General features: G+C 42.0%; 1 protein-coding gene across 1 annotated transcript in view; it reads left to right on the top strand.

Annotated features, from left to right (window-relative positions):
* Positions 1–27,310, top strand: part of LOC139458021 (uncharacterized) — a 155,220-nt gene that overhangs the window by 22,113 nt on the left and 105,797 nt on the right. Inside the window, exons 8-12 of the mRNA XM_071239337.1 lie at positions 4,452–4,463; positions 8,281–8,399; positions 10,648–10,866; positions 11,337–11,459; positions 12,844–12,997. Of these exons, the coding sequence (XP_071095438.1) occupies positions 4,452–4,463; positions 8,281–8,399; positions 10,648–10,866; positions 11,337–11,459; positions 12,844–12,997 (627 nt within the window). The remainder of the gene's footprint in view (positions 1–4,451; positions 4,464–8,280; positions 8,400–10,647; positions 10,867–11,336; positions 11,460–12,843; positions 12,998–27,310) is intronic.

Below are 27,310 nucleotides of genomic sequence, written 5' to 3'. Positions count from 1 at the left end.
GCTCTACGAACAATATGTGGAGCAGTAAGAGGAACCAGTCACAAAAAAACTTTATAGGAAAACGGGTTTATGCTCACTGTCCGACAGACGACATTACCATAAATTATGTATATTTTACAAAATGGTCAATGGGCTAAGTCATTAATATTTATCTTTATGGGTCCCACCTAATATATCCAGCATAACTGGATATAACCTTCGTACTTCTAAGACCAGTACAGGACGCTTATCCCAGTATAATCAATATTTTTTGCCATCTGTTATACAAGTTTGGAATGCACTTGATATTAATATTAGAAATATAGATTCCTTATCTCGGTGTAAGCAATTCATTTCTAGAGAAACTAAGCTTACTGCAAATTTTACATCTTTTGCTAGTTATGGCCAGTGGCAATGTCTGGTGATTTTATATAGACTTAGGCTAGGTTGTAGTGATTTGAAATCACATTTGTTTGACATATTTCCGATTGATAATCCTATCTGTCCATGTGGCCTAAATAGAGAAGATGCTTTCCACTTTTTTCTATCTTGTCCACGCTATGCTAAGTTTAGAATTGATAAATACTTTTTTGTTAACCACCTCAGCATACATACTATACTCCACGGCAATGAAGATTCATCTTCCTCAGACAATGAATACATTATAAAATCAGTTCACAATTACATCATTGAAACAAACCGCTTTACATAAGTTATGTGTCAACTTAAGAATATAAAATGCATTTGGTATCTTGCTTTCCATTTTATTTCATGTTGTGTTACTCATTAATGTCTGCTCTATAGACTTCATTACAATCTACATGTATAATGTACATTATTAGGAGAAGCATTATTATAGGCCTTTATGGCCTGTTTGCTAATCCATTTTCCATTTTGTAATGCTATTTAATGTAAAATCTGAACATTTATGGAAATAAAATACTGTTTAAATCAAAGTCAATTATGTTTCTGCAGTAAACCACAAAAGTCATTCAGATTTGTATAGTCAGCGTCGGTCACAGTGCTTTGGCATAAATTCATTCAGACTTGATTAGTGTCATAATAAAACCACCTACAGTCACACTGATGTGGCATTATGCATTCAGAATCATCACTTTCTGAGGTGAATCTGTTGGTTGTTATCGGGAGGATTGTTCATCATCCGGCAAGTCCCTTGTCTGAATTGTATGAGCAAGACAGCCAAGGGACGTTACTCCCTATATAGACCCACTCCACGTTCCGCTAAACAACTTACATAGCCCGCTAAAATACCATTCTGAAAAAATTACCTTGTGCATCAACGACACCGCAACTATCAAAGAACTATTTCCCCTCCATTTCATGTCTAAACTAGCATGCTATAACAACATTTCGATATAATAGCATCGATCTAGGACTGACAACTTTGGCGGCAACGAACAGACGTTTTGCGGATGACGGGCTTGCTGACTTCTAAAACTTAAAATCCAAACTTACTGTGTGTTGATACATACATCAAAACATACAACATGATCTATATATTTTGGGGGACAGGGGGAATGTGTTTTCTATGCATTGATTCATCACCTGATTCAAACAAATCCAATAGATAACATTAACGACTGTTTTTGCATTCCTATTTTAATACAGTATGTCTGCGCATGCATTAAACACACATGGCAGTCAGGTACTGTTTACCCAAAACAAATTATGCTTCTGATGAATAAACATTTCCTTGCAACTTGATAATAATCTGACGTCATGTTTATAACAAATATTTTCTAAGAAAATAATACAAATCAACTTCAATCTAAATTCTTCTAATAACTGATAATCTACCATGACAGTTATACTACTATCATAAGACGACTTAGTCATTCTTTTACAATATATCTTCGTGATGTTTTGTTCACAAGGAATCAAACTTTTTCAACACATACAGCGATATTGAAACTGTATAAGTGAATGTATGAAACAAAACATAAGATATTATGAAATGGTACTCACCTGATTGTGTAACTGTAATTTGGCTAATGTTGCACCATCACTGATGGAGCACAGCCTTATCATTAAATGTAATGAATTACCTAAACATTGACACAATTTTTGTTGACGTCATAGCTGGTTATCTGTCTTTGATGACGTCGGAGAAAAACGACTTTGGTATTTTGATTAATATATATCCCACCTAATTTTCCTTATATGAACAGGGAGAGAGCTCCATATAGAAGAAGAAACATAATGGGAGGTAATAAACTTCGACAGTATTGAACCTTCAAGTCAGACCTCGGAGCTGAATCATACTTGACATGTGGCAGCTCCGAAGTCAGATCCCAGTGCCCCGTCTGGTGACCTCACCTCCATAGCAATATTCTGTAGTCTCTTCTGTCCCAGACCAACTTTCCCGATCTGCTTCCAGAATTCGTTCTTATTTCCTTCACACAAGTTCTGCTATCCTGTCACTGTTGTATCGACGTTTAGCTCCTTTCACTTCAGAATCAAATCGAATCTCTTTCTCTTCAGCTTTGTATGATGGTTTGACACTTTCGTATTCAAACCGTCACAATATCTAGAATTAGCCTTGGGGAAATAGCTCGGGATCGGGCATCACCTTCAGAGAAACCAAACAGTGTCTATGGCCAGCTCCTTTATTGGGTACTTCTCGACAGTCCATTCACATTTAAAATAAGAACTATTTTTACATATAAAGTACAGAGTCATATAGAACATTTACAGTTTCTATGAAAGAAGCATGCGCAGTTACCACAATAGTGCGTGATATTGAACAATGATTATACATAAGAGTGTAAATGTCATGATATACCGATGTATCATGGGCTAAGTGATAAAACAATCAATTGCAAATAACAATATTAAAGTCAGTCTACAAAGATACCTGTGAACAAAGCTTACATAATCTTATGTGATACTTATTTTCAGCCACTCCTAATTATGATTACGCCTTGCTAAATGGGACTGCCATAAAGTATGTCTTATTTACATATAAACCTAGTTAAACCCAATATCGGTATCGAATGTACGCAGATTTAAATATAAATAAAAACATGCGTTGGCTGTAACTTCTGAACATATATTATTTATTGTTTTATGCTGGTATATGTTATACTTGAAGGCCATATCTATAGTTTATCTAAACTACCGTAGCAAACAAACTATATCTGATAGCATCCACATACACTGAGTTCACGGGCCCATTAACAAATGTCCATTCACATTACTGAATGGCATAATATATGGATATATGTACATTTTAGGCATTGCTCGTAATGTAGACATGTTTATTGAAGCTGTGTTACAAATGCCTTATGCTCAGACCTATGTAAGTACAAGAGAGTAACCTATGTTATTTGCACATCGCTAACAGATTAACTAAATGATTACTCGGAACATGTAATATATGCTGTACATTTGACAGATAAGTCCGTCAAATAGATACAACCCACTTAACATATTTGCAGTTATACACGGTCAATAACATAAGTTTAAACACCTTTACAGCTGATAATATTGCTCAACATACGATACGAATTATAAAACAATTTACCTTATGAATTTTGAGAAATAGTAAAGTGAACATGATTTACCTTCAAAGAAACCAAACAAAGTGTCACGGCCAGCTCCTTTATTGGGGATTTCTCGACAGTGAGGTACCCCCGGGGCTAGCCAGTATATATAGTATAGACACCTTGACTTGTCACGAATTTAATGCATGTTCAGTTATCAGCTTGATAAGAAAATTTGAGTTCGTGCGCCGAGAATAATAATAATAATTGATGAAGTAGTCCGAAAATATTGATATGAGTTGGACGTATCAGCAAACGTTTGACAAGCGGTCATTGCGATAGAGGCTGAGACACGTACAGATAGATAATACTGACTATGCTCTAAGGATGTTATGTAATTTTATAGATAGCTGCGAGCTTCACATGTGAGACTGATGAATACAGCACCTTACATTTAACTTAATATAACACAATGAAGACTATTACCACAGTTAACTATTATATAAATATTGCGGAAAAAATGACAAAACTTACAACTATACTAGCCACATAAAGAAACTGTGCACGGAGAAAATATATTCTGGATTGAAATACAACACAGCAAGAACAAAATGATGCAGACGCTGTAGCAGCTGAATGATCGGACCATTAGAACATGTGAACGGGACCTGAACAACATTTGTTACGATGACGTCAGAAGATCAAAATGGAGTAGAAGGTCAAACGACAAAGTCACAAAGTCAATAACGGGTATGACCACCCTGTGCGTGAAGCAGTGCATCAGCGACGCATGGAGTACACCAAATGGGCATGGAAGGCCTGGGGAATGGCCTGCCATATCCTCCTCAAATCCTGTCCCAAGTCACGGACGTTATCTGGAGGATGTGGAAGACGACGCAGACGGCGCTCCATTTCATCCCACACATGCTCTATTGGGGAGAGATCTGGAGAATTTGCAGGCCATAGCAGTAACATGGCATTGTTATGGTGAAGGAAATCTATTGGGACCCTAGCCGTGTGAGGACGAGCGTTGTCCTGTTGAAATGTCAATCCCGGGCCATAACGTTGCAGGAAAGGAATGACCACAGGCCTCAGAATCTGATCTGTGTAGCCAACATCGGTGAGATTGCCCTGAACAACAACCAAAGGGGTTCGGTTCCGTGCTGTTATCCCACCCCAGATCATCACAGAGCCACCTCAAAAACGATTCCTCTCCACAATACAGTTGCGTGCATAACGTTCTCCCAAACGCCGGTAGACACGTTGGCGCCCGTCACTATGGGAAATGTTGAACCTCGATTCATCTGTAAAGACAACATTTCTCCACCATATTCGAGGTTGGCGAACATGATTTCGACACCATCTTAGACGGTTGACGCGATAACGGTGCGTCAGGCAGGGCGTCGTGGTCGAATCCCGTACTGACGTAAACGATTCCTGACAGTGTTGGGATGGATACGGCGCAGTCTAGGAATTGTCTGGGACGTCGTTACTGCCGTTTGGAACCTGTGTCGGAGATGTGTAAGTCGAATCCATCAGTCCTGTCTTGGCGTCGTTACTCGGGGACGTTTTGAACGTGGGTGGTCGGCAACGTCATTTGTGTTCTGATAACGCCTCACCAATGCCGATAACATGTTACGATGGCATTGGAAATGTGTTGCCACCTGTTGTTGCCTCATTACCGCTCGGATCATTCCAATGGCTTCATGACATTGTGCAGCTGTCAATCTTGGCATGATTTGCTTGTGATATGCTTGTGTCTGCGCCTGAGAAGTTTTGAACTTTTGAATGACCACAGATGATGCTTTCCAAAGTGACAGCGAATTTTGAGTTGCACACGCTGTGTACAGCTGCACAGGATGCACATGCAGTAACACATTGCACGTCCATAGGCCCCCATCAATGACGTCATATCGCATGGCACGTGCATGAGCGCTTGAATGTCTCCAATAATTGCTGTGTTCAAACCTATATTTCATATGTGGACGGTGTGCCCTTATATCTATATTTTCTCCGTGCACAGTTTCTTGATGTGGCTAGTATATATTGTATAACTCTCCTAATCTACGTACACCATGACACTTACGACACTCACTTCCCCCCCCCCCCCCCACCCCCACCCCACCCCCCACCCACCCCTTCCCAGATGATATACGTACAGTTCCCGTTGGTAAAGAAATGCCCATTTCCTTTCTCACCGTTGACACAAATGTATTGTATGCACCGTCTATGTCTGTTTGACGGCATTCGGATGTCTATGAATCGGATGATTAAAGTTTTTTTTCTATTGTCGTTAAAAGAGTCACTAGAGGTCAAGAAGGTTTATGGCATTGATGTGACGTCATACTTCACAAATGACGTCATCATGAAATTTTCCCTCTCGGGTTCGTCCTTAGGGAACTCATGGGGAACACAGGGAGGAATGATCAGGAGCTGATATGGCCTTGGCGTCCACATATCCTGTACAACCCGAACTCTGTAGAAGATGAGACGCACGTGTCACACTAAAATTATACATCTGACGTATGGACATAGGCAATAATCAACCAAAGAGACACATTGTCCCTTGCACGTGTGCGATGTGACCAGGGTACGAGGTGGACAGGCAGACTCTGTGATAAAACAGTGACAGTCTCTCACAAGCTACACATTTGTTACAAGTGTTGCTTAATCTGTTCAGGTCGGACACACACATAGAACGCAAACCTGCTATGAAAGTGTTTGGGTGTTTTCATCCTTTCCCTGTTATCTGAAGTGAAGTGAAGTATTCAAATTGTTCAAGGGCGCATTTGCCTTGTGGAACACCTAGATCCTGATTATAATGGTCAGACAGGGTTCAACCCAAGCGAACTTGGAAGGAGGAACATTCTCTCATGTCCACATCTGATCAAATAAATCTACAAGCGTCTCAAAATATATTATGAGCTCCCATTGAAGATTCGTGAGTCAACGTTACGCCCAGTTTGATTGCTATGTCCAATTATCTGTCAAGAGATGATCACTCAATACTTGGGGGCACGGGTGGTCCATCGCCTTAAGGCGCCGCGATTCGCTGTGCAGAGTTGCGTCCCTTGGGCACGCCAGAAACCTATGATTGTGGGTTCGAATTCCGGTTCGCCCCAATTATGTTTCAAGTTTTGTCAGCACCATACCCGTGCTCATGGGTTTCACCGAAGTGGTAAACGTCTGAGACCTGCATCACTTCGGGCTTTCCTCCCACATTAACTTGACACGCCGCTATGTAAGTGGAATACTGTTATAAGCGGCGTTAAACCCAACTCGCTCACTCACTCACTCAATACTCATTTTGAAGATATGAAGAAAGATAAATTTGTTGGTGTGGTTCAGGTTTTGTGTTTCAGAGAAACCAACATCAACGATTAAATTGAAAGAGACCTCCAAGGATATCAATTCAATGCAGGAGAATCTGCACATGGTATCACCGTTTATCATATAATGGGTAGGTTTCTCGACAGGATAAAGCCAACGGATAAAAACGTATGCGGATAGAGATGCAAATATCAAAGGTCAAGTAGGGACTACTTTCACTGTTTATAAACAAACATGGCGTCGCCCTCGTCATTTGGCGATCGAGTCAGAATTAACCATCGGGAATCTGGATAAACTACAGGGATAATTGCTATCAATATCAAAAGAACAGTCTAATATACTGAAAATCAGTGTCTAAGTGTGACGTAGCTAAGGCATTTTATAAGTTTTGGCAACTTTCGAGATATAAATTTCGAAACAATTTTGCGAGGGCACGAGGCCTAGCCAAGTGGGATCAGTATCCATATCTGTGCTTGTAGACCTCTGCGGCTTGAAACCTTCTCCACAAATTAAAATAGTTTCATTTGGAACCAAATATGTTTGAATTGTTACCTTGTTTCGTTTTGTCGCTGTGTGTACATCTGACTACACATCTCAACGTTATGACAGACCGACGGTCAACAACGTCTGACCGTGGCCGTGACGTCTCATAGACTAGGGTTAGAGTAGCTTCCCTTTGACAAAGGGCAGTTACTCTAGCGGACAGACCGATGGATTGCCGCGAAAGGCAAATAAAAACAATAGTTGTTTTGCGTATATGTTGCTTCGCCACTGTATAAGAAACAGATTTCAGTTGGAACTATATTGGCTACTGTCACTGTCCGACTGACACATCACTTACCCTGTGACGTAATAAATATTAATGCGCGCATTCCAGGAAAACTCGCAATGTTTCGGTAATGTTTGTGAAAGAGGGAAAGTGATTTTGAAGCACAGAATTAAAGAATGACATTATATGATAAAGAGGTTATCACGCCAAGGCTCGCTAAATACAATGTTTATTCCTAATGCAGGATATTTACCATCCCCAAACACACTCGCGTGATAACCTCTATGTATGTGTTTAAAAAAGCATTGTCCAGCTATGTGATGTAACGTCATCTCGCAGTACAGAATACATTTCCTTTCTTGCTGCCAAATTCTTTATTGCTTGTGTGTATGTTCCTCCAAAAGTGTCATGGAGATGGTTGTCACATTCACTTTCTGATTTCATGCAAAAACGTCAGGGTCTTTCCGAGCGGCGTGAACATGTCAAGGTTACAGGGGATTTCAACTGTAATCTGAGTGGAAACTGTAATTTGAAGACGAATGGTGCTGTACTTCTCAGTACGCCTCATGATAACCTCTGCTCTTTCTAAGTAAAGTAAGAACTCCCTTACTTCTCTGATTATTGTTTGAGAACTAACACAACTCATCACAAATACAGTTACAGGATGCTACTCTTTGAGCCAGTGCCCTCAACCACCAGACTCCCGTTCGCTGCCGCCACAGGGACGCAAGCCACGGCAAACTGGTTACCCGACCTTTTACAACCAGCATTGTGATGCTGGTGATACATTCGACCCCGGGTCCCCACAAGGTTGCAAGGTAAGACATGTCATACTACGATATAAATCTTGGTTAGAGACGAGATCGTTTTGACTGGGCGCCGCCATTTTGTTTGAAGCAAATGAAAATGCAAGTGATATGAGAGGTGGAATCTGATTTATCAGTAGGAGGTACATAGAAGGGACATAACTCGTAATAGCCACTGGTTGCGCTCCCATCGTATTCTTGTATTGAATCATTGCTTATAATTCTCAAATTTACATTTTTTGTTCAAGACTTCATGATTATTGATGTGTAGGGAATCCATTCATGCATTAACATCATTAAATAACTTGTTATCCAGATGCATAAAGTTTAAAATACTAGAATATGAAACACTACCACCCTATTAAATAATGATGATAATAACATTAAGTACTAATACTTTTGCAAATGTTGTTGTATCCTGATTCAGTCGTGTTGATCTTGTAGGGAACAAACTGCATCTCTATGTCAGAAGAAAGCACACCTTCGTGAAGTGTAGTTATGTTTATATTGATGATATATTATACCTATATTGTTTTCTTTTGTACAAATGTATCTACACTGTTGCATCTTCATCGCCACGAAATACTCAGCCAAATCATAACAATAATGCCAGTTATGCTGCACACTGGCATATTTCCATGTGTCGGAAATCAATTGCACAATAGTCAGGAGAGTTTACATGCAGATACAACATGTACATGCGTGTAGTATTAGCAAAGTGTATCCGTCACAGCATTAAACACAGCTACATATGTAGGACTGGGTTGTTGTAGGGCTGTCCATGTAATTGTTGTGTATATAGTGAACCTGTCTGGTAAACTCTCCTGTACACCGTGAATCTATGAGGTAGACACCCCTGTATATAGTAAACATGTCCGGTACACTCTCCTGTACCTCATGAACATATCAGGTAAACTCTCCTGTGTATAGTGAACATGTCAGGTAAACTCTCCTGTGTATAGTGAACCTATCGGTAAACTCTCCTTTTAATGGTGAACCTCTAAGGTAGATACTCATGTTAATGGTGAACCTCTAAGGTAGATACTCCTGTTAATGGTGAACTTCTAAGGTAGATACTCCTAGGTAAGGATAAGAAATTGATGGATGAACAACTTCTTTATTACAATTAAGATCGACGTTTCGGTGCAGGTTCTAACACCGTTATCAAGCAAGTGATTTACAGAGTTACTGGCTTCATCCTTTGTTTCATGGCACTGACTTCACTTATTATCATCACTGCCCTTGTGTGTACACAACAGGCTTCTCTACTCCAGTATAACAATATCTACCCTACTGTATAAACATTGCCTCCTACGTGTATATATACTTGCTTACTGCACTCTGTAAATCACTTGCTTGATAACGGTGTTAGAACCTACACCGAAACGTCGCTCTTAATTGTAATAAAGAAGTTGTTCATCCATAAATTTCTTATCCTTACTTAGTATTTCAACTTCTAAATGCCTTTCAAAGAAGTTAGATGCTCCTGTTAATGGTGAACCTCTAAGGTAGATACTCCCGTGAATGGTGAGCCTCTAAGGTAGATACTCCTGTTAATGGTGAGCCTCTAAGGTAGATACTTCTGTTAATGGTGAGCCTCTAAGGTAGATACTCCTGTTAATGGTGAGCCTCTAAGGTAGATACTCCCGTTAATGGTGAAACTCTAAGGCAGATACTCCTGTCAATGGTGAAAGGTAGATACTCCTGTTAATGGTGAACCTCTAAGGTAGATACTCCTGTTAATAGTGAACCTCTAAGGTAGATACTCCTGTTAATGGTGAACCTCTAAGGTAGATACTCATGTTAATGGTGAACCTCTAAGGTAGATACTCCTGTTAATGGTGAACTTCTAAGGTAGATACTCCTGTGAAAAATGAACCTCTATGGTAGATACTCCTTTGTATTTTGAACATGTTAGGTACACTCTCACATTTTTTCTGTTCTTTAGTTTATATGGTTCTGGAAGGTAAAGGTATTCGAGAGACAAGGGAATGAAAGATATGATTACACTCTAGTTAACATCTACTGACTTGACAACCTAGCCAACCTAGCTATACATCTTGGGTCTACATTTTCAGTACTTTCCATGGGGACCAAAGAGGGCAGAACGAGGAAGATGGACATCGCAGGTATCAGTAGACAAATCATTGTTCGAAACATAACAGATTAAAATATATAGTACTAAAACTCTTGCAGATGGCTGAAGAACTCTCTGTGTAACTAATACATGTTCAACATGTGCATGTTATTTTGCTTTCAGTCACACACTATACAGGAGGCTGAACGACTCCGCAGGAAATTTCTTGAACACATGTATGACAAGAAAGGGAAGCTGATACGTGCGAAGATCTTTATATTTGGCCCAAGTGATACTGGAAAGTCTTCCTTCTGCAATGGCTTGAGATCAGCACTGAAGGATTCTGACACACCTTCAGACTGCTTCGCAGATAGAAACCTCTACCGTTCACTTACTAGCAGAGTGTGTACTTCCCCTGGCACAAATCTCGAATAATCCAAAATTCTACTGCCTGTTAACTTACTGATTACACTTTTGTTAATTTCATCAACACATATTCGTACTACGAAACCTATATTGTGTTATTTTGTTCACATATCTCTTAGGTAATTATTAACAGTATAATAACATGTTACATCACTAGGACGTATTTACAAAAATACTAACATATACCTGCATTTTACGTTCCTGATAAGAGTTCTGTGAATTCGAACCCATACACAACATTAATGATGTTTGTCTTGCCACCATACCAAAAGAGTTACTGTATCATACATTTTTTTCTTTTGTCAACTGATTGCGAAGATATCATAATCTGGTTCAATTTATAACGAAGTGTTGCACGCTCGAAGTTTTCACAAGAAATGTACATTGCATGTGTGAAAGGTATCAGTGGATTCGACTGTAATCATCTTTAAACCTTTATTTTACAGTTTCAGGCTTCACGATATGGAGATCACTCGATTATTCACATGCCAGGAATATTTGAATCCAGTGATTTCAGTACGGAAAATATTGAAGCTATTGCATCTGAAAGCGTTCGCTTTGATGACCTGGTAAGCACGACATAGTGCATTCATCTCAATGGATAAGTTGTAGACAAATAGATATGTAAACGCTTTAACATAATCATTATTGAAAATCTTCTTTGATTCATATACTCTATAAAAAATGAAACTGTACATGCACAAATTTGATGACACCGGACCCGATCGTTTCTGTATGGTAGAAATTTAATTTAATTTCTAAAGTCATCATTAAATTTCAATAAATTATCGAGTAAACATGCAGATTGCCCGAAACATAATGTTGTGACGTCGGGACGGAGCAATTCGCCCAAACGCAGCTGCAATGCTTTAAACGTGCAGCATGCAATTTTCTGAACTGTCGTGACACTTCCTCTGTCAGCAAGGTTTAAAAGGTCAGGACATTAACTTCTGACACACACATCAGAAAATCAGAAAACGAGCCGTTAAAACGCCACATCTATGCACAACGAAACAACGCCATCAGCCGACTGCAAGTGGGTGAAACACAACAGCATTTGCCGCAGGTGATGGTTGTGACCAGACTGACCATCTCTAATTTGTGGAGACGTTACAACACCACAGGCAACGTTCGCCATAGGCCAAGGTCAGGACGACCTCGCGTTACAAAACCTGGACAAGATTGCTAAATTTCGTGTACGACAGCTGCGGGAGCGTTTCATCACGGCTACGTCGTCTATCGGATCAGACTGTTCGAAATCGTCTGTCATCAGCCTGTATTTTAGTCAGGAGACCCGTGCGGCGTAACATCCTGACGCCGCATCAGCTCCGTGAACGTCTGCATTGGTTGTCGTCAGAGAGTCACATGGCCTCAAGCATGACGGAGACGTGTTCTGTTCACAAATGAGTCCCTGCTGGACGTGCCGCTTGTGTACCGACGTCGTAACGAACGTTACGCGTTCAGTAAGTGGGTCATTTTGGACGGGGAAACGTCATAGAGTGGGGAGGCATTCATCACGGAGGCCGGACATCTCTTGTGAGAGTGGATGGTGCCCTGAATGGTCCACGCTACCGAAATTGGTCCCGTATTGAACATCTGTGGGACGTGCTGGATCGTCGTCTACGTCAACTTCAATCACACTTCAGGAACTTTTGTGGCGCTAGAGCAGGAGTGGCAGAACATCCCCCGGGCTGTTATTCGGACTTTGGTTGCATCCATGTGCAGTCGCTTCCATGCGGTGATAGCAGCTCGAGGAGGCCATAATCGTTACCAACTTTCCACCTACCCCGGACGTCTTTCCACCTGTTTATGTTCAGTGCATATTGTACAGTGATAATCTACCGATACATTTCACTATTTATTATACTTATGAAATCTAAACTCAAAAAGTAAAACCAGTTCAATCCTGATGTATAGTTTTTTAAGAGCATATATATATTTGTTTGTTTCAAGATAACTAAAACTCTGGATGTGAAAGGCTGGCAATCTCAACACACGGCACGAAGGGATGTGTCATGTGCTGTGCTGGTTCTCCATCATGGCATCACTCTGGGTAAAGAACTAAAACGTCAGCTAGATGCAATCATACGATTAGGGGGAGACGGCGGTAAGTATAAACCTATGAATATGTCCCATGTGAATTAGTACGTCGCAGTAAAGGGTTTCAATATTTTCCTTTGTGAAACTGTGTTACCTCACTCAAGTTTCCTGATTTTTCTCGGTCGTTACTTCTCGTTGTATAGCATGCTGCTCCTGCTGCAAACCAAACAACATAATGAATAGTGCAAGGTCAATGTGGTGAGACTTAACGCGGTCACTGGAGGTTACTTGATCACACTTGCACATGTCTCAAACATGTTGTATATTTGGTTTCATTAATTTTGTTTAATAATAGATAAAAAAATCAACGCCTGTCATATGTAATGCTTGCATCAAAAGTGGATCAATTTGTTCAGGTTATATCATTCTGAAATGACTTGTTTCGTTCATACAGTATTCAAACTATAGTGTAGAAAGGAGACTTCAGATTGAAAGTGGTCAAGGTCACTCTGTTGAAAATATGTATCCACACATGATCAGTCGGATGAGCCAGGATGTTTTCCGAAGGTAATTAAATCATACAAGTAGAGACTTGTGTAATTCCGCCTGTATTAATCAAATGTATCGTGTTTCAGATCTGTCCTACCACCTGGTGCTGATTCACCTGGATGAGTGTGACCCGGAGTTCGAGGACCCAGGAAACATCCCCAACCTGTACAAATCACCTCTAGTACAGGAAGCAGTGAAGATGATGTCAGAACAAACTGGCATCCCACCATGTTCCATCAGTCACGTGCATTATGCATGGGAAACACAAACAGACACCAACATGAAGCTGCTTCACCTGAGAGCTCTTGACAGAATTCTCAGAACTGCAGCTGACGAAGAAGGGGCGATGATTTCAGACGTCAGTAGAACATGTATGGGGACGGAGCAGTCGGCTGGGCCGTTCCACTCTTTATATCCGCTGTCGTGACATGTTTGTGCACTGTGATATATATATACGAACCCTGCAAATGTAAAACCATAAATAAATATGTAGGCACAATTATCCTCAGTACATTATAAACTAGTGTTCTTCGCGGTGAGACTCAAAACTTGTCCTCAAGATGTCTTAAAAAATTGATTAAATACTGAATATATAAATAGCACTATTGAGTTTTTCAGTCTTGCAAAACAAAAAGCTGGTTCTGAATTAAAAGCTCAGTGCTACACATATCCTTACATACGCGATAGGTGCTCAGGGTACAAGTCCTGAAGTATATTTAAATGTTCGAATATGTAAATCGTCAAATAGTTTGAAATATATTACAGAACTATCTACCATTCTGTAAACATAGTATTTGTAAGTTGTGATTCATAGCATATTCATTGGAGCATGTTTTGGACCAAGCGAAAATAATTCCACCATTAGTGTGTATTCCAAAAATTATGGACACTACTGAGCATGTAATCGCGTGCTTCTGTAAAATCTATATATGACGTCATCATAGGACGGCAGAAGAAATGTGAAGAACTAAACCTCCAAATGTTCATTTATTGTTCTGTTAAATGCTTAAATTTTAACATGCTACGCTATTAACATATTTTCTCTTGATATGCTGTTACCACTTATTCCTTCCAGCCAAACTTCTCAAAACATGGAATAAGCGAATGCCATTTCAATCATTATGTTCACAGAAAAACGGTTCGCCCTATATTTCGTTTAGTATAACAGAGATAAACTGTCCAGTGAAATATGTTACATGCCTGTTCTGGCATGGAGTGTGAGACGAACTGATCATTATAATTAGTTTTCAACTAACAGATATATAACGATTTAGTCCGAATTCCTCCCTCTATTGAATATTTGTTTGATTGTCATCATATAATATAAACATATTTTGTGTCATGTGCTGGAATATAGCTTTTTTGTTTTTCCACCTTTAAATTTGTTCAGACAAAAAAAAATAACACGCTATGAAACATATGTTATCATAAAATTGTTCTTGAAAGTTGAAGAAGATCAAGCGGCCGCGTCATACAACCGCCAAACCCAAAGACGTTTAAAGGTTATAATTGACTGGCGCTCAGCATTAAGGGGCTAAAACAAGGACTGGTCGGCTCGGAGTCAGTATACTGTATAAACTGCGGCATGGTCACTCAATGGGCTTGCACTAACAATCGACAATCGACCGGACTAGTACAAGCAGCCACACACATGTATGTGCATGCACAGCGATATATAACTGCAATAATCTTGGACGCGACGTTAAGCCCGATTTCACCTGACCAATATTTTTGCGTCTGACCACCGTCGTTCCCGATCTAAAGGCACTGATACAAGTGACAGTGTGGGGATCAAGATCAACAGCGTATATAAGCCGTGTTACTCGTATCTTGAGTATTGTTGATATAGTTTAGTGAACGTGTCGTTACAAGTAACAGTGATGTTTTTTATTTTACTGGTTCTTAATCATGCGCTTAGCTTAGGACCGGAAGTGCTAGTTTTAGAAGGTTCGTCGGTCGCAACAGTGACATTGGTCCGTGGGTTCCCCACATTGGTTTTTGGCATTGCATGCTATATCAAGTCGAACTTCAGCCATCCATAGTGTAAGTTTATGAATTATATCGTTAAGAACCTTTTAGATATGTTTTGGATGTAACTTATGTTATATGTTGTGTGTATTCAGTATGTGAAAATTCTAGTGTAATGAAGCATCAGAAACCACGTGTAAATTTTATGATGCGCACTTAAAATCACCAGATAGTTTTTTATAGATGTTTACTGAGGCACAATGATTGCTCTGGGGCTTCTTTCAGTATTAATGCTGTGCTAGGATGATTCGGATTTATATGAAGTCCACCACACGGTAGTATAAGTACCCACGTACATGTGTGGTTTCCTTATTGCATAAGGGGTAATTCCTTTGTTTGTTTTGTTGTAGCCTTTTACCAAATACATCCATGCACACTGGCGTGCGCAGAAGTAATAAACTTGTAAATCTTGGATCTCAATTTTGTCGAATATTTTACAAGACTGTGCCTCAGTGTTGGATTGGAAAACTGGTGACTGCTGGAACCTGAATCACGTTTGGGGAAGACAGTACAGTGAATAATGTTTTTTGTCGATATTTAATGCCTGTGCTTCTGAGATAATGTCCTCGCGGTATGCAACACTTACAAAAGCTATAAACATTGTTTAGTCAGTTTACTTAATTACATACACGGCCTACTGCTATGGTTGTGTTGCTGTAGATACGCCAGCTAGATGTGTTTGTCACAAAGGTGGCAATGACAAACTTTTTTACATTTACCAAAATGAAAAAATACAACTTTAAATGGTATCCTTTTTTCAATAGTGATCAATTCTTATTAGAGATACGTTTGAAATGCATGTTATACCCCAAAAAACAATGATATTTTCTTGATATGATGGGTACCACGGGATGTATTGTTGCTGTTGTTTTATGTTTGCCTTGAATAGTTTTAGTGATAATAAATTTTATTAGCTCAGTGCAAGATCTTTGTCGTACCTTAAACGATACGTGGTTTGCAGGGGAGTTCCTTTCCCAGATCCAAATGTTATAATTTGGTATAAGTCAAATTGGGGAATTGCATCGGAAATCACTTTGGTCACTGGTAACTCCACATCAAACTTACAGGAGTCGGGAACCGTGAGGGCGACGGGCAAGTAGACTAGCAACGCAAAGTCGCCGGCGCAAAATATCACAATCTTCCCTGCCTGTTGTCACACGTTGTTGCCCTGGGCGTGGTCGATCTCGGGTACGTCCCGCTGGTTTAGTCCTGTGATGGTACTGCTGTGACACCCAAACCTTGCTGCTATGTCTCTTGTAGTCATGCCAACTTCAATCATGACAATGTCAGGTTCCCATTCCTCAAGTGTCAATCTCGGCATTGGTCCTCAGTGCTCGGGAAGGTGGAAGATACAGTGAACATAATGTAAACACAATGTTCACAGTAACACGGACAGCAACAGCTTGTAGAGGAATGTTGAGTGGAACAGAGCTATGGAATATGCCCTGCTTCACCAGGATAGAAGAACTACCTGTAGCTTTATCACCAAGAGGGGGAAAAGAATTAGTAGAGAGTGCTCAGGTTAGTTTAAGGAGCTATTACCATACTTAACTCAATTATTTACCTAAGTTTAAATTACGTAGGTTGAAATACACAACATTTACATCCTGCTACACTTGATCGTGCAAAGACAAAGTACAGTGAGACGAAATGTTTTATTTGGCAGCTTTGTGTAAACTGTGAGCGAACAAAATACTGTCTTATATCCGAGTGAGTGAGTGAGTATGGTTTTACGCTGCTTTTAGCAATATTCCAGCAATATCACGGCGGGGGACACCAGAAATGGGCTTCACACATTGTACCCATGTCGGGAATCGAACCCGGGTCTTCGGCGTGACGAGCGAGCGCTTTAACACTAGGCTACCCGACCGCCCCTCTTATATCCGAACATCATCATGACAGATATGTTAGAATTGCACGATTATGTTTACGAAAACGTACTCTTTTTATGTGGCGAAAATAAAGTTAACAAGTGAAAACACGAGTGAGGGGGCTACACGTACACATACCAAAAGGGGGCATAACTCCGCAATGTTTACCTGTAACCCTGTAAGTCAGAACCCGTCATGTCCGTGGTGAGATCTGCCGTGGCTCAGAACCCGTCATGTCCGTGGTGAGATCTGCTGTGGCTCAGAACCCGTCATGTCCGTGGTGAGATCTGCTGTGGCTCAGAACCCGTCATGTCCGTGGTGAGATCTGCTGTGGCTCAGAACCCGTCATGTCCGTGGTGAGATCTGCTGTGGCTCAGAACCCGTCATGTCCGTGGTGAGATCTGCTGTGGCTCAGAACCCGTCATGTCCGTGGTGAGATCTGCTGTGGCTCAGAACCCGTCATGTCCGTGGTGAGATCTGCTGTGGCTCAGAACCCGTCATGTCCATGGGGAGATCTGCTGTGGCTCAGAACCCGTCCTGTCCGTGGAGAGATCTGCTGTGGCTCAGAACCCGTCATGTCCGTGGTGAGATCTGCTGTGGCTCAGAACCCGTCATGTCCATGGTGAGATCTGCTGTGGCTCAGAACCCGTCATGTCCGTGGTGAGAACTGCTGTGGCTCAGAACCCGTCATGTCCGTGGTGAGATCTGCTGTGGCTCAGGACAAAACATTCTTGTATAATGTTGTTTATGTGTATCTACAAAGTTCCCACACAGCTATCAATTTTGATAACCACACTGGTTCCTTTTCTGGGACATTGAATGATTGTCATCCAAAATGTCCTGAAGACATTATTCAGATATTGTGATAATAAAGAAGAATGACCTAAAAAAATCCTGAAAGTGTCCTTTGGCCTGTTGAAACCAAATACTTTCAGATTTTATCCCAATGTATAAGTAACGTTGAAATCGGTACCAAAAAGATGACAGTATATTGCTACTATATGCGTTCATTTAAAAGAACAGAAGGTTGGGCTTTATCACTACAACAGCTCAACAACCCCACACCTCACCCCCATAAAACAAATTGCATACAACTAGTTGTACCGTGTAAATGCCCCTAAAGCAGTCCGCTTTCTCCCAGAGACGGGCTGCTCACCAATCTAGTCTATTGCTGCGTGAAGTCATTTGCGTCACGTTTCTTGTTTGTGACGTCATCCTGTGTTATGTTCTGTGACGTCCTATATATTATGTTCTGTGACGTCCTATATATTATGTTCTGTGACGTTACCATTGAAGCTCACTGACCTCCGTTGTAACCTTGTCTTCTCTATTCTATTTATTAAAAAAGTCACGAATTTGGTTTCTTAAACTTGAATGTCTTTGTGCATCACAATTAATGATACTCAAACACAAGACAGGGTCGAATAACGATTTTCTGTACCCGAATTTTCATGTGAAATATGTGAGGCGGGAGTTGGAAAATCCACAATGGCTGTCACTGACAGTATACCGTCTCATATCAGGTCAGTAACAACCATCTTGTATACGGGCTCATGTGGGGTCAGTAGTTCTGCTCCCTGATTGGTCAATCTTACTTTGAGGCATAACAAGTACATACATATCACCATGGCTACACAAATATATCTCACAAAGTTTGGAACAGTTTCCCGCACACATACAGGCTACACAGATATATCTCACAAAGTTTGGAACAGTTTCCCGCATACATAGAGGTTACACAGATATATCTCACAAAGGTGGGAACAGTGTCCCGCACACATACAGGTTACACACATATATCTCACAAAGGCTACACACATATATCTCACAAAAGGCTACACACATATATCTCACAAAAGGCTACACACATATATCTCACAAAGGCTACACACATATATCTCACAAAGGCTACACACATATATCTCACAAAGGCTACACATATATCATACAAAGGTGGGAACAGTGTCCTGCTGTTAATGACGCCGTGAATGGTGATTTAGTAATGTGTGAAAAATGGCGACATTTACGATGTACCCAATTTTCAGGGGTCATTTTCAATACTTTGGATTTGCCTAAAATGACAGTGGATTATATCACAGAAAAGGAACTTTTCCATAGTACGTGTTGTTGGTTTGTTGTTTAACGCCGCACTCAGCAATATTCCAGCTTTATGACGGCTGCCTGTAAATAATCGAGTCTGGACCAGACAATCCAGTGATTAATATCATGAGCATCGATCCACGCAATTGGGATTGATGACATGCATCAACCAAGTCAGCAAGCCTGACCACCCGATCCCGTTAGTCGCCTTTTACGCCAAGCATAGTCACCTTTTACGGCAAGCATGGGTTGCTGAAGACCTATCCTACCCCGGAATCTTCACGTTTTTTTCCACAGTACTAAAAACTGTAAAATGTATCTGTGTGCGTGATGTATGTTGGATGTAAGTCGACTTCAAAGTGAGTGTTGAAGAGGAGGGACACATATATATACACCTCTGGCATCCAGAGGGTTAAACAGCAATCTCGAACCAATCGCATTATACAAATAAAAAGGAAAGTTCATCTGGGAAATCTGGTCAGTCGTAATTCACTATGAAAGCATTCCCAAAGACATAAACATGACTACATTTGGGATTTAACGGGCACATTTCAAGATTCTTGTGGGGGCACGGGTGGCCCAGTCGTCTAAGGCGCCGCGATTCGCTGTGCAGAGTTGCGTCCCTTGGGCACGCCAGAAACCTATGATTGTGGGTTCGAATCCCGGTTCCCCCCGATTATGTTTCTAGGTTTGTCAGCACCATACCCGTGCTCGTGGGTTTCACCAAAGTGGTAAACGTCTGAGACCTGCATCACTTCGGGCTTTCCTCCCACATTAAGCTGACACGCCGTGATGTAACTGGAATACTGTTAAAAGCGGCGTTAAACCCGACTCACTCACTCACTCAAGATTCTTGTAATGGCCGCTTACCCACTGACGGCAGCTGTGTGACGAGAGTGTAACGAAGTGGCTTGATTAAAATGGTGAACAGGAAGGGAGAAAGCGGCGTTAAACCCGACTCACTCACTCACTCAAGATTCTTGTAATGGCCGCTTCCCCACTGACAGCAGCCGTGTGACGAGAGTGTAACGAAGTGGCTTGATTAAAATAGTGAACAGGAGTGAGTAAGTGGTGCTTTAAGCCGCATCAGCAATATTCCAGCTATTCGCGGCTAGAGTGAACAGGAAGGGAGAAAGCGGCGTTAAACCCGACTCACTCACTCACTCAAGATTCTTGTAATGGCCGCTTCCCCAATGACGGCAGCCGTGTGACGAGAGTGTAACGAAGTGGCTTGATTGAAATGGTGAACAGGAAGGGAGAAAGCGGCGTAAAACCCGACTCACTCACTCACTCAAGATTCTTGTAATGGCCGCTTCCCCACTGACAGCAGCCGTGTGACGAGAGTGTAACGAAGTGGCTTGATTAAAATGGTGAACAGGAAGGGAGAAAGCGGCGTTAAACCCGACTCACTCACTCACTCAAGATTCTTGTAATGGCCGCTTCCCCACTGACAGCAGCCGTGTGACGAGAGTGTAACGAAGTGGCTTGATTAAAATGGTGAACAGGAAGGGAGAAAGCGGCGTTAAACCCGACTCACTCACTCACTCAAGATTCTTGTAATGGCCGCTTCCCCAATGACGGCAGCCGTGTGACGAGAGTGTAACGAAGTGGCTTGATTGAAATGGTGAACAGGAAGGGAGAAAGCGGCGTAAAACCCGACTCACTCACTCACTCAAGATTCTTGTAATGGCCGCTTCCCCACTGACAGCAGCCGTGTGACGAGAGTGTAACGAAGTGGCTTGATTGAAATGGTGAACAGGAAGGGAGAAAGCGGCGTAAAACCCAACTCACTCACTCACTCACTCAAGATTCTTGTAATGGCCGCTTCCCCACTGACAGCAGCCGTGTGACGAGAGTGTAACGAAGTGGCTTGATTGAAATGATGAACAGGAAGGGAGAAAGCGGCGTTAAACCCGACTCACTCACTCACTCAAGATTCTTGTAATGGCCGCTTCCACACTGACAGCAGCCGTGTGACGAGAGTGTAACGAAGTGGCTTGATTGAAATGGTGAACAGGAAGGGAGAAAGCGGCGTTAAACCCGACTCACTCACTCACTCAAGATTCTTGTAATGGCCGCTTCCCCACCGACAGCGGCCGTGTGACGAGAGTGTAACGAAGTGGCTTGATTAAAATGATGAACAGGAAGGGAGAAAGCGGCGTTAAACCCGACTCACTCACTCACTCACTCAAGATTCTTGTAATGGCCGCTTCCCCACCGACAGCGGCCGTGTGACGAGAGTGTAACGAAGTGGCTTGATTGAAATGGTGAACAGGAAGGGAGAAAGCGGCGTTAAACCCGACTCACTCACTCACTCAAGATTCTTGTAATGGCCGCTTCCCCACCGACAGCGGCCGTGTGACGAGAGTGTAACGAAGTGGCTTGATTGAAATGGTGAACAGGAAGGGAGAAAGGAATAACCTGCTCCTGAGAAATATTTCTTTTTTAATTTCAGCAGCAATAATATGCAACACAACTCCTTAGAAAAAGATGTATATTTTGCCTTTGTTAAACTATGTCGCCCACTTGATGCCTGTGCTGTACTTGCATGTGTCGTGGAGCCAGCATTGTGACGCCCTGTGAATTACCGATATCGGCAGAGAAAACAGCCGGTAGCATTAGTATCCGGAATGTCGTGATGTCATCGACAGTGTGACGTCACTGTCATTGTACATTTGCCGCCACGTCAGCTGGGCGATCCTCTGCTCAGTCTGAGGTCACAGAGTGCAGCGAGTCTCTTTCACGACTACTTGCAAACTTATGACGTACTATCAACACACAATTACATCACATGATGCAGTATGTACACACCAATCTCACAGCATCTGTAACAACACTCAATTCCTTCTCCCCTGACCATGTGAAATTCCAACCACAACAAATGACAAAATGTCTCACAATCTTTTACCAAGATTTATTTTTGTATCTTAATACTGAAAAACAAATCAGGACGGCATGAACGGCACACCACGACATCGGTTGCGTTCTCCTTCACCGTCTACACAAACACTGACGTCACTAAGCGCCGCAAGACACCAGCAGATCCGCCATCCGCTGATGTCGCCCGGATCTCGCCCTGTCGGCCGCCGTCTCCCGATCGTTGTTCCTGGCGTCGATGTCCACCACGTTCAGTGACAGCACAAACCTCACCGTCTCCACATCTCCTCCCCAGCAGGCAAAGTAAAGGATGTTGTTACCGCCGCGGTCTACCATTGACACATCAGCCCCTTTTCTCACCAGGAGCGCCACCATTTCTCTGTGTTCCCCCAGTGCTGCCCACATCATCGGTGTCCGCCCGCTCCTGTCTCTACTGTTGACGTCAGCCCGACCGGCTGCCAGGATCCGCTTCACGGCAACCACGTCCCCCTCCCAGATAGCTTTTTGGAGGTCGAGGTCTGCCCGGAGGTATCTACGGCCAGAGGTCCGTGTCGCTGTAACACAAAGTACACTCTGTACACAGGTCGGTCTCGCTGTAACACAAAGTACACTCTGTACACAGGTCAGTGTCGCTGTAACACAAAGTGCACTCTGTACACAGGTCGGTGTCGCTGTAACACAAAGTACACTCTGTACGCAGGTCGGTGTCGCTGTAACACAAAGTACACTCTGTACACAGGTCGGTCTCGCTGTAACACAAAGAACACTCTGTACACAGGTCGGTGTCACTGTAACACAAAGTACACTCTGTACACAGGTCGGTGTCACTGTAACACAAAGTACACTCTGTACACAGGTCGGTGTCACTGTAACACAAAGTACACTCTGTACACAGGTCGGTGTCACTGTAACACAAAGTACACTCTGTACACAGGTTGGTGTCACTGTAACACAAAGTACACTCTGTACACAGGTCGGTGTCGGTGTAACACAAAGTACACTCTGTACACAGGTCGGTGTCACTGTAACACAAAGTACACTCTGTACACAGGTCGGTGTCACTGTAACACAAAGTACACTCTGCACACAGGTCGGTGTCGCTGTAACACAAAGTACACTCTGTACACAGGTCGGTGTCACTGTAACACAAAGTACACTCTGTACACAGGTCGGTGTCACTGTAACACAAAGTACACTCTGTACGCAGGTCGGTGTCACTGTAACACAAAGTACACTCTGTACACATGTCGGTGTCACTGTAACACAAAGTACACTCTATACACAGGTCGGTGTCACTGTAACACAAAGTACACTCTGCACACAGTTCGGTCTCGCTGTAACACAAAGTACACTCTGTACACTGGTCGGTCTCGCTGTAACACAAAGTACACTCTGCACACTGGTCGGTCTCGCTGTAACACAAAGTACACTCTGTACACAGGTCGGTGTTGCTGTAACACAAAGTACACTCTGTACACAGGTCAGTGTCACTGTAACACAAAGTACACTCTGTACACATGTCGGTGTCACTGTAACACAAAGTACACTCTGTACACATGTCGGTGTCACTGTAACACAAAGTACACTCTGTACACAGGTCGGTGTCGCTGTAACACAAAGTACACTCTGTACACAGGTCGGTGTCACTGTAACACAAAGTACACTCTGTACACAGGTCGGTGTCGCTGTAACACAAAGTACACTCTGTACACAGGTCGGTGTCACTGTAACACAAAGTACACTCTGTACGCAGGTCGGTGTCACTGTAACACAAAGTACACTCTGTACACATGTCGGTGTCACTGTAACACAAAGTACACTCTGTACACAGGTCGGTGTCTCTGTAACACAAAGTACTCTCTGTACACATGTCGGTGTCACTGTAACACAAAGTACACTCTGTACACAGGTCGGTGTCACTGTAACACAATGTACACTCTGTACACAGGTCGGTGTCACTGTAACACAAAGTACACTCTGTACACAGGTCGGTGTCGCTGTAACACAAAGTACACTCTATACACAGGTCGGTGTCACTGTAACACAAAGTACACTCTGTACACAGGTCGGTGTCACTGTAACACAAAGTACACTCTGTACACAGGTCGGTGTCACTGTAACACAAAGTACACTCTGTACACAGGTCGGTGTCACTGTAATACAAAGTACACTCTGTACACAGGTCGGTGTCGCTGTAACACAAAAGACTCTCTGTAGACATGTCGGTGTCACTGTAACACAAAGTACACTCTGTACACAGGTTGGTGTCACTGTAACACAAAGTACACTCTGTACGCAGGTCGGTGTCGCTGTAACACAAAGTACACTCTGTACACAGGTCGGTGTCACTGTAACAGAAAGTATACTTTGTACACAGGTCGGTGTTGCTGTAACACAAAGTACACTCTGTACACAGGTCGGTGTCACTGTAACACAAAGTACACTCTATACGCAGGTCGGTGTCACTGTAACACAAAGTACACTCTGTACACATGTCGGTGTCTCTGTAACACAAAGTACACTCTGTACGCAGGTCGGTGTCACTGTAACACAAAGTACACTCTGTACACAGGTCGGTGTCACTGTAACACAAAGTACACTCTGTACGCAGGTCGGTGTCACTGTAACACAAAGTACACTCTGTACGCAGGTCGGTGTTGCTGTAACACAAAGTACACTCTGTATACAGGTCGGTGTCACTGTAACACAAAGTACACTCTGTACACAGGTCGGTGTCGCTGTAACACAAAGTACACTCTGTAGACATGTCGGTGTCACTGTAACACAAAGTACACTCTGTACACAGGTCGGTGTCACTGTAACACAAAGTACACTCTGTACACAGGTCGGTGTCGCTGTAACACAAAGTACACTCTGTACACATGTCGGTGTCACTGTAACACAAAGTACACTCTGTACACAGGTCGGTGTCACTGTAACACAAAGTACACTCTGTACACAGGTCGGTGTCACTGTAACACAAAGTACACTCTGTACGCAGGTCGGTGTCACTGTAACACAAAGTACACTCTGTACACAGGTCTGTGTCGCTGTAACACAAAGTACACTTTGTACACCGGGATAGTAAGCATGCGTTATAAAGTAGTGATACAAGGGATAGTAAGCATACGTTATAAAGTAGTGATACAAGGGATAGTAAGCAGACATTATAAAGTAGTGATACAAGGGATAGTAAGCAGACGTTATAAAGTAGTGATACAAGGGATAGTAAGCAGACGTTATAATGTAGTGATACAAGGGATAGTAAGCATGCGATATAAAGAAGTGATACAAGGGATAGTAAGCAGACGTTATAATGTAGTGATACAAGGGATAGTAAGCAGACGTTATAAAGTAGTGATACAAGGGATAGTAAGCAGACGTTATAAAGAAGTGATACAAGGGATAGTAAGCAGACGTTATAAAGTAGTGATACAAGGGATAGTAAGCAGACGTTATAAAGTAGTGATACAAGGGATAGTAAGCAGACGTTATAAAGTAGTGATACAAGGGATAGTAAGCAGACGTTATAAAGTAGCGATACAAGTGATAGTAAGCAGACGTTATAAAGAAGTGATACAAGGGATAGTAAGCAGACGTTATAAAGTAGTGATACAAGTGATAGTAAGCAGACGTTATAAAGCAGTGATACAAGGGATAGTAAGCAGACGTTCTAAAGTAGTGATACAAGTGATAGTAAGCATATAGTAAATATAAAAAAATCTCAATATCCATGTATCATTTGAAAACAGTTGAAAGATAATGCTCTCTTATTGACCAGCAGGTCGTATCCCAAATGTCTGAGGTGAAGAAATTGATAGAAACAAGATTCCGGTAAACACCGAACACTTCTCCGCATAAGACCATACCTTGTTCACAGTCAGCTTTGCCAGATCCAGTCTCCGTACATCGAGGAGGCGAATTGCAGACCTTAGGTGAACAGGGTTTAGCCGGGACCTTTAGACAGCAATAAAAAGAAACTTGTAAGAGTCCGTGTATATGTCTTTGTTCTTGGTGTACGAGTCGATTTACTTAAAAGGGTTGATTTTATCTCAGTGTGATTCGCCTCCTGTCAACAATGACGATTTTGGTATCGGTATATTTATCTACATTAATAAGTACAAATAAATCATTACAATTGAATATTTTTTTAAAGAATTATTATTCTTACTGTTATGAGATATATATCGGGGATGCACATTGGTCTCAAATCAGCATATACAGGAAACGGGAATAAGAAATGTATTTCATCTTCACCACAACCAGAATTAGACATTTCACGATCATCATAACCCTACTCAACCTAGGCAACCGTGACGCATTCACAGAAACGTACGGAGATCAGGAGTATCGTATCCTTATCATCGCAACAATTCACATATCCTTAATAATCTTGGAAAGCATCTGAAATATGTGTTGCTGATGCATGTTACATCAAGTTCTGTACCAGATAATGATGACTTTCATAGCATATCCTTTATGATTCACACTGTTTTCCAAGAGGGGCGGTCGGGTAGCCTAGTGGTTAAAGCGTTCGCTCGTCACGACGAAGACCCGGGTTCAATTCCCGACATGGGTACAATGTGTGAAGCCCATTTCTGGTGTCCCCTGCTGTGATATTGCTGTGATGGTGCTACAAGCGGCGTAACACCTTACTCACTCATTCACTCACTCACTTGATGTTGCTGTGATGGTGCTACAAGCGGCGTAACACCTTACTCACTCCCTCACGGAAAATTATGTTCATCTTCTTTGATTTTTTGTGTAATCCAGTATATCCACTGACAGACATACATAGTGTTTTAGTTTCATATGTTCTGTTTCCAGCTCCCCGTGTTTTGTATTCAAGCTGTGTGGTTACAGAAGCGATTGATTGGTCAGTGGTTTCTAGCTTGCATGCCAGAGGGTTCTTCACCATCACCACACTTTTCATTCTCACCCACATGAGGATAGCA

This window comes from Haliotis cracherodii, unplaced genomic scaffold (assembly GCF_022045235.1).
Source record: "Haliotis cracherodii isolate W230 unplaced genomic scaffold, xgHalCrac1.p SCAF_12, whole genome shotgun sequence".
Classification (NCBI taxonomy): domain Eukaryota; kingdom Metazoa; phylum Mollusca; class Gastropoda; order Lepetellida; family Haliotidae; genus Haliotis; species Haliotis cracherodii.
The sequence above is the reverse complement of the archived record's forward strand: the minus strand, read 5'-3'. Positions and strand labels throughout refer to the sequence as shown.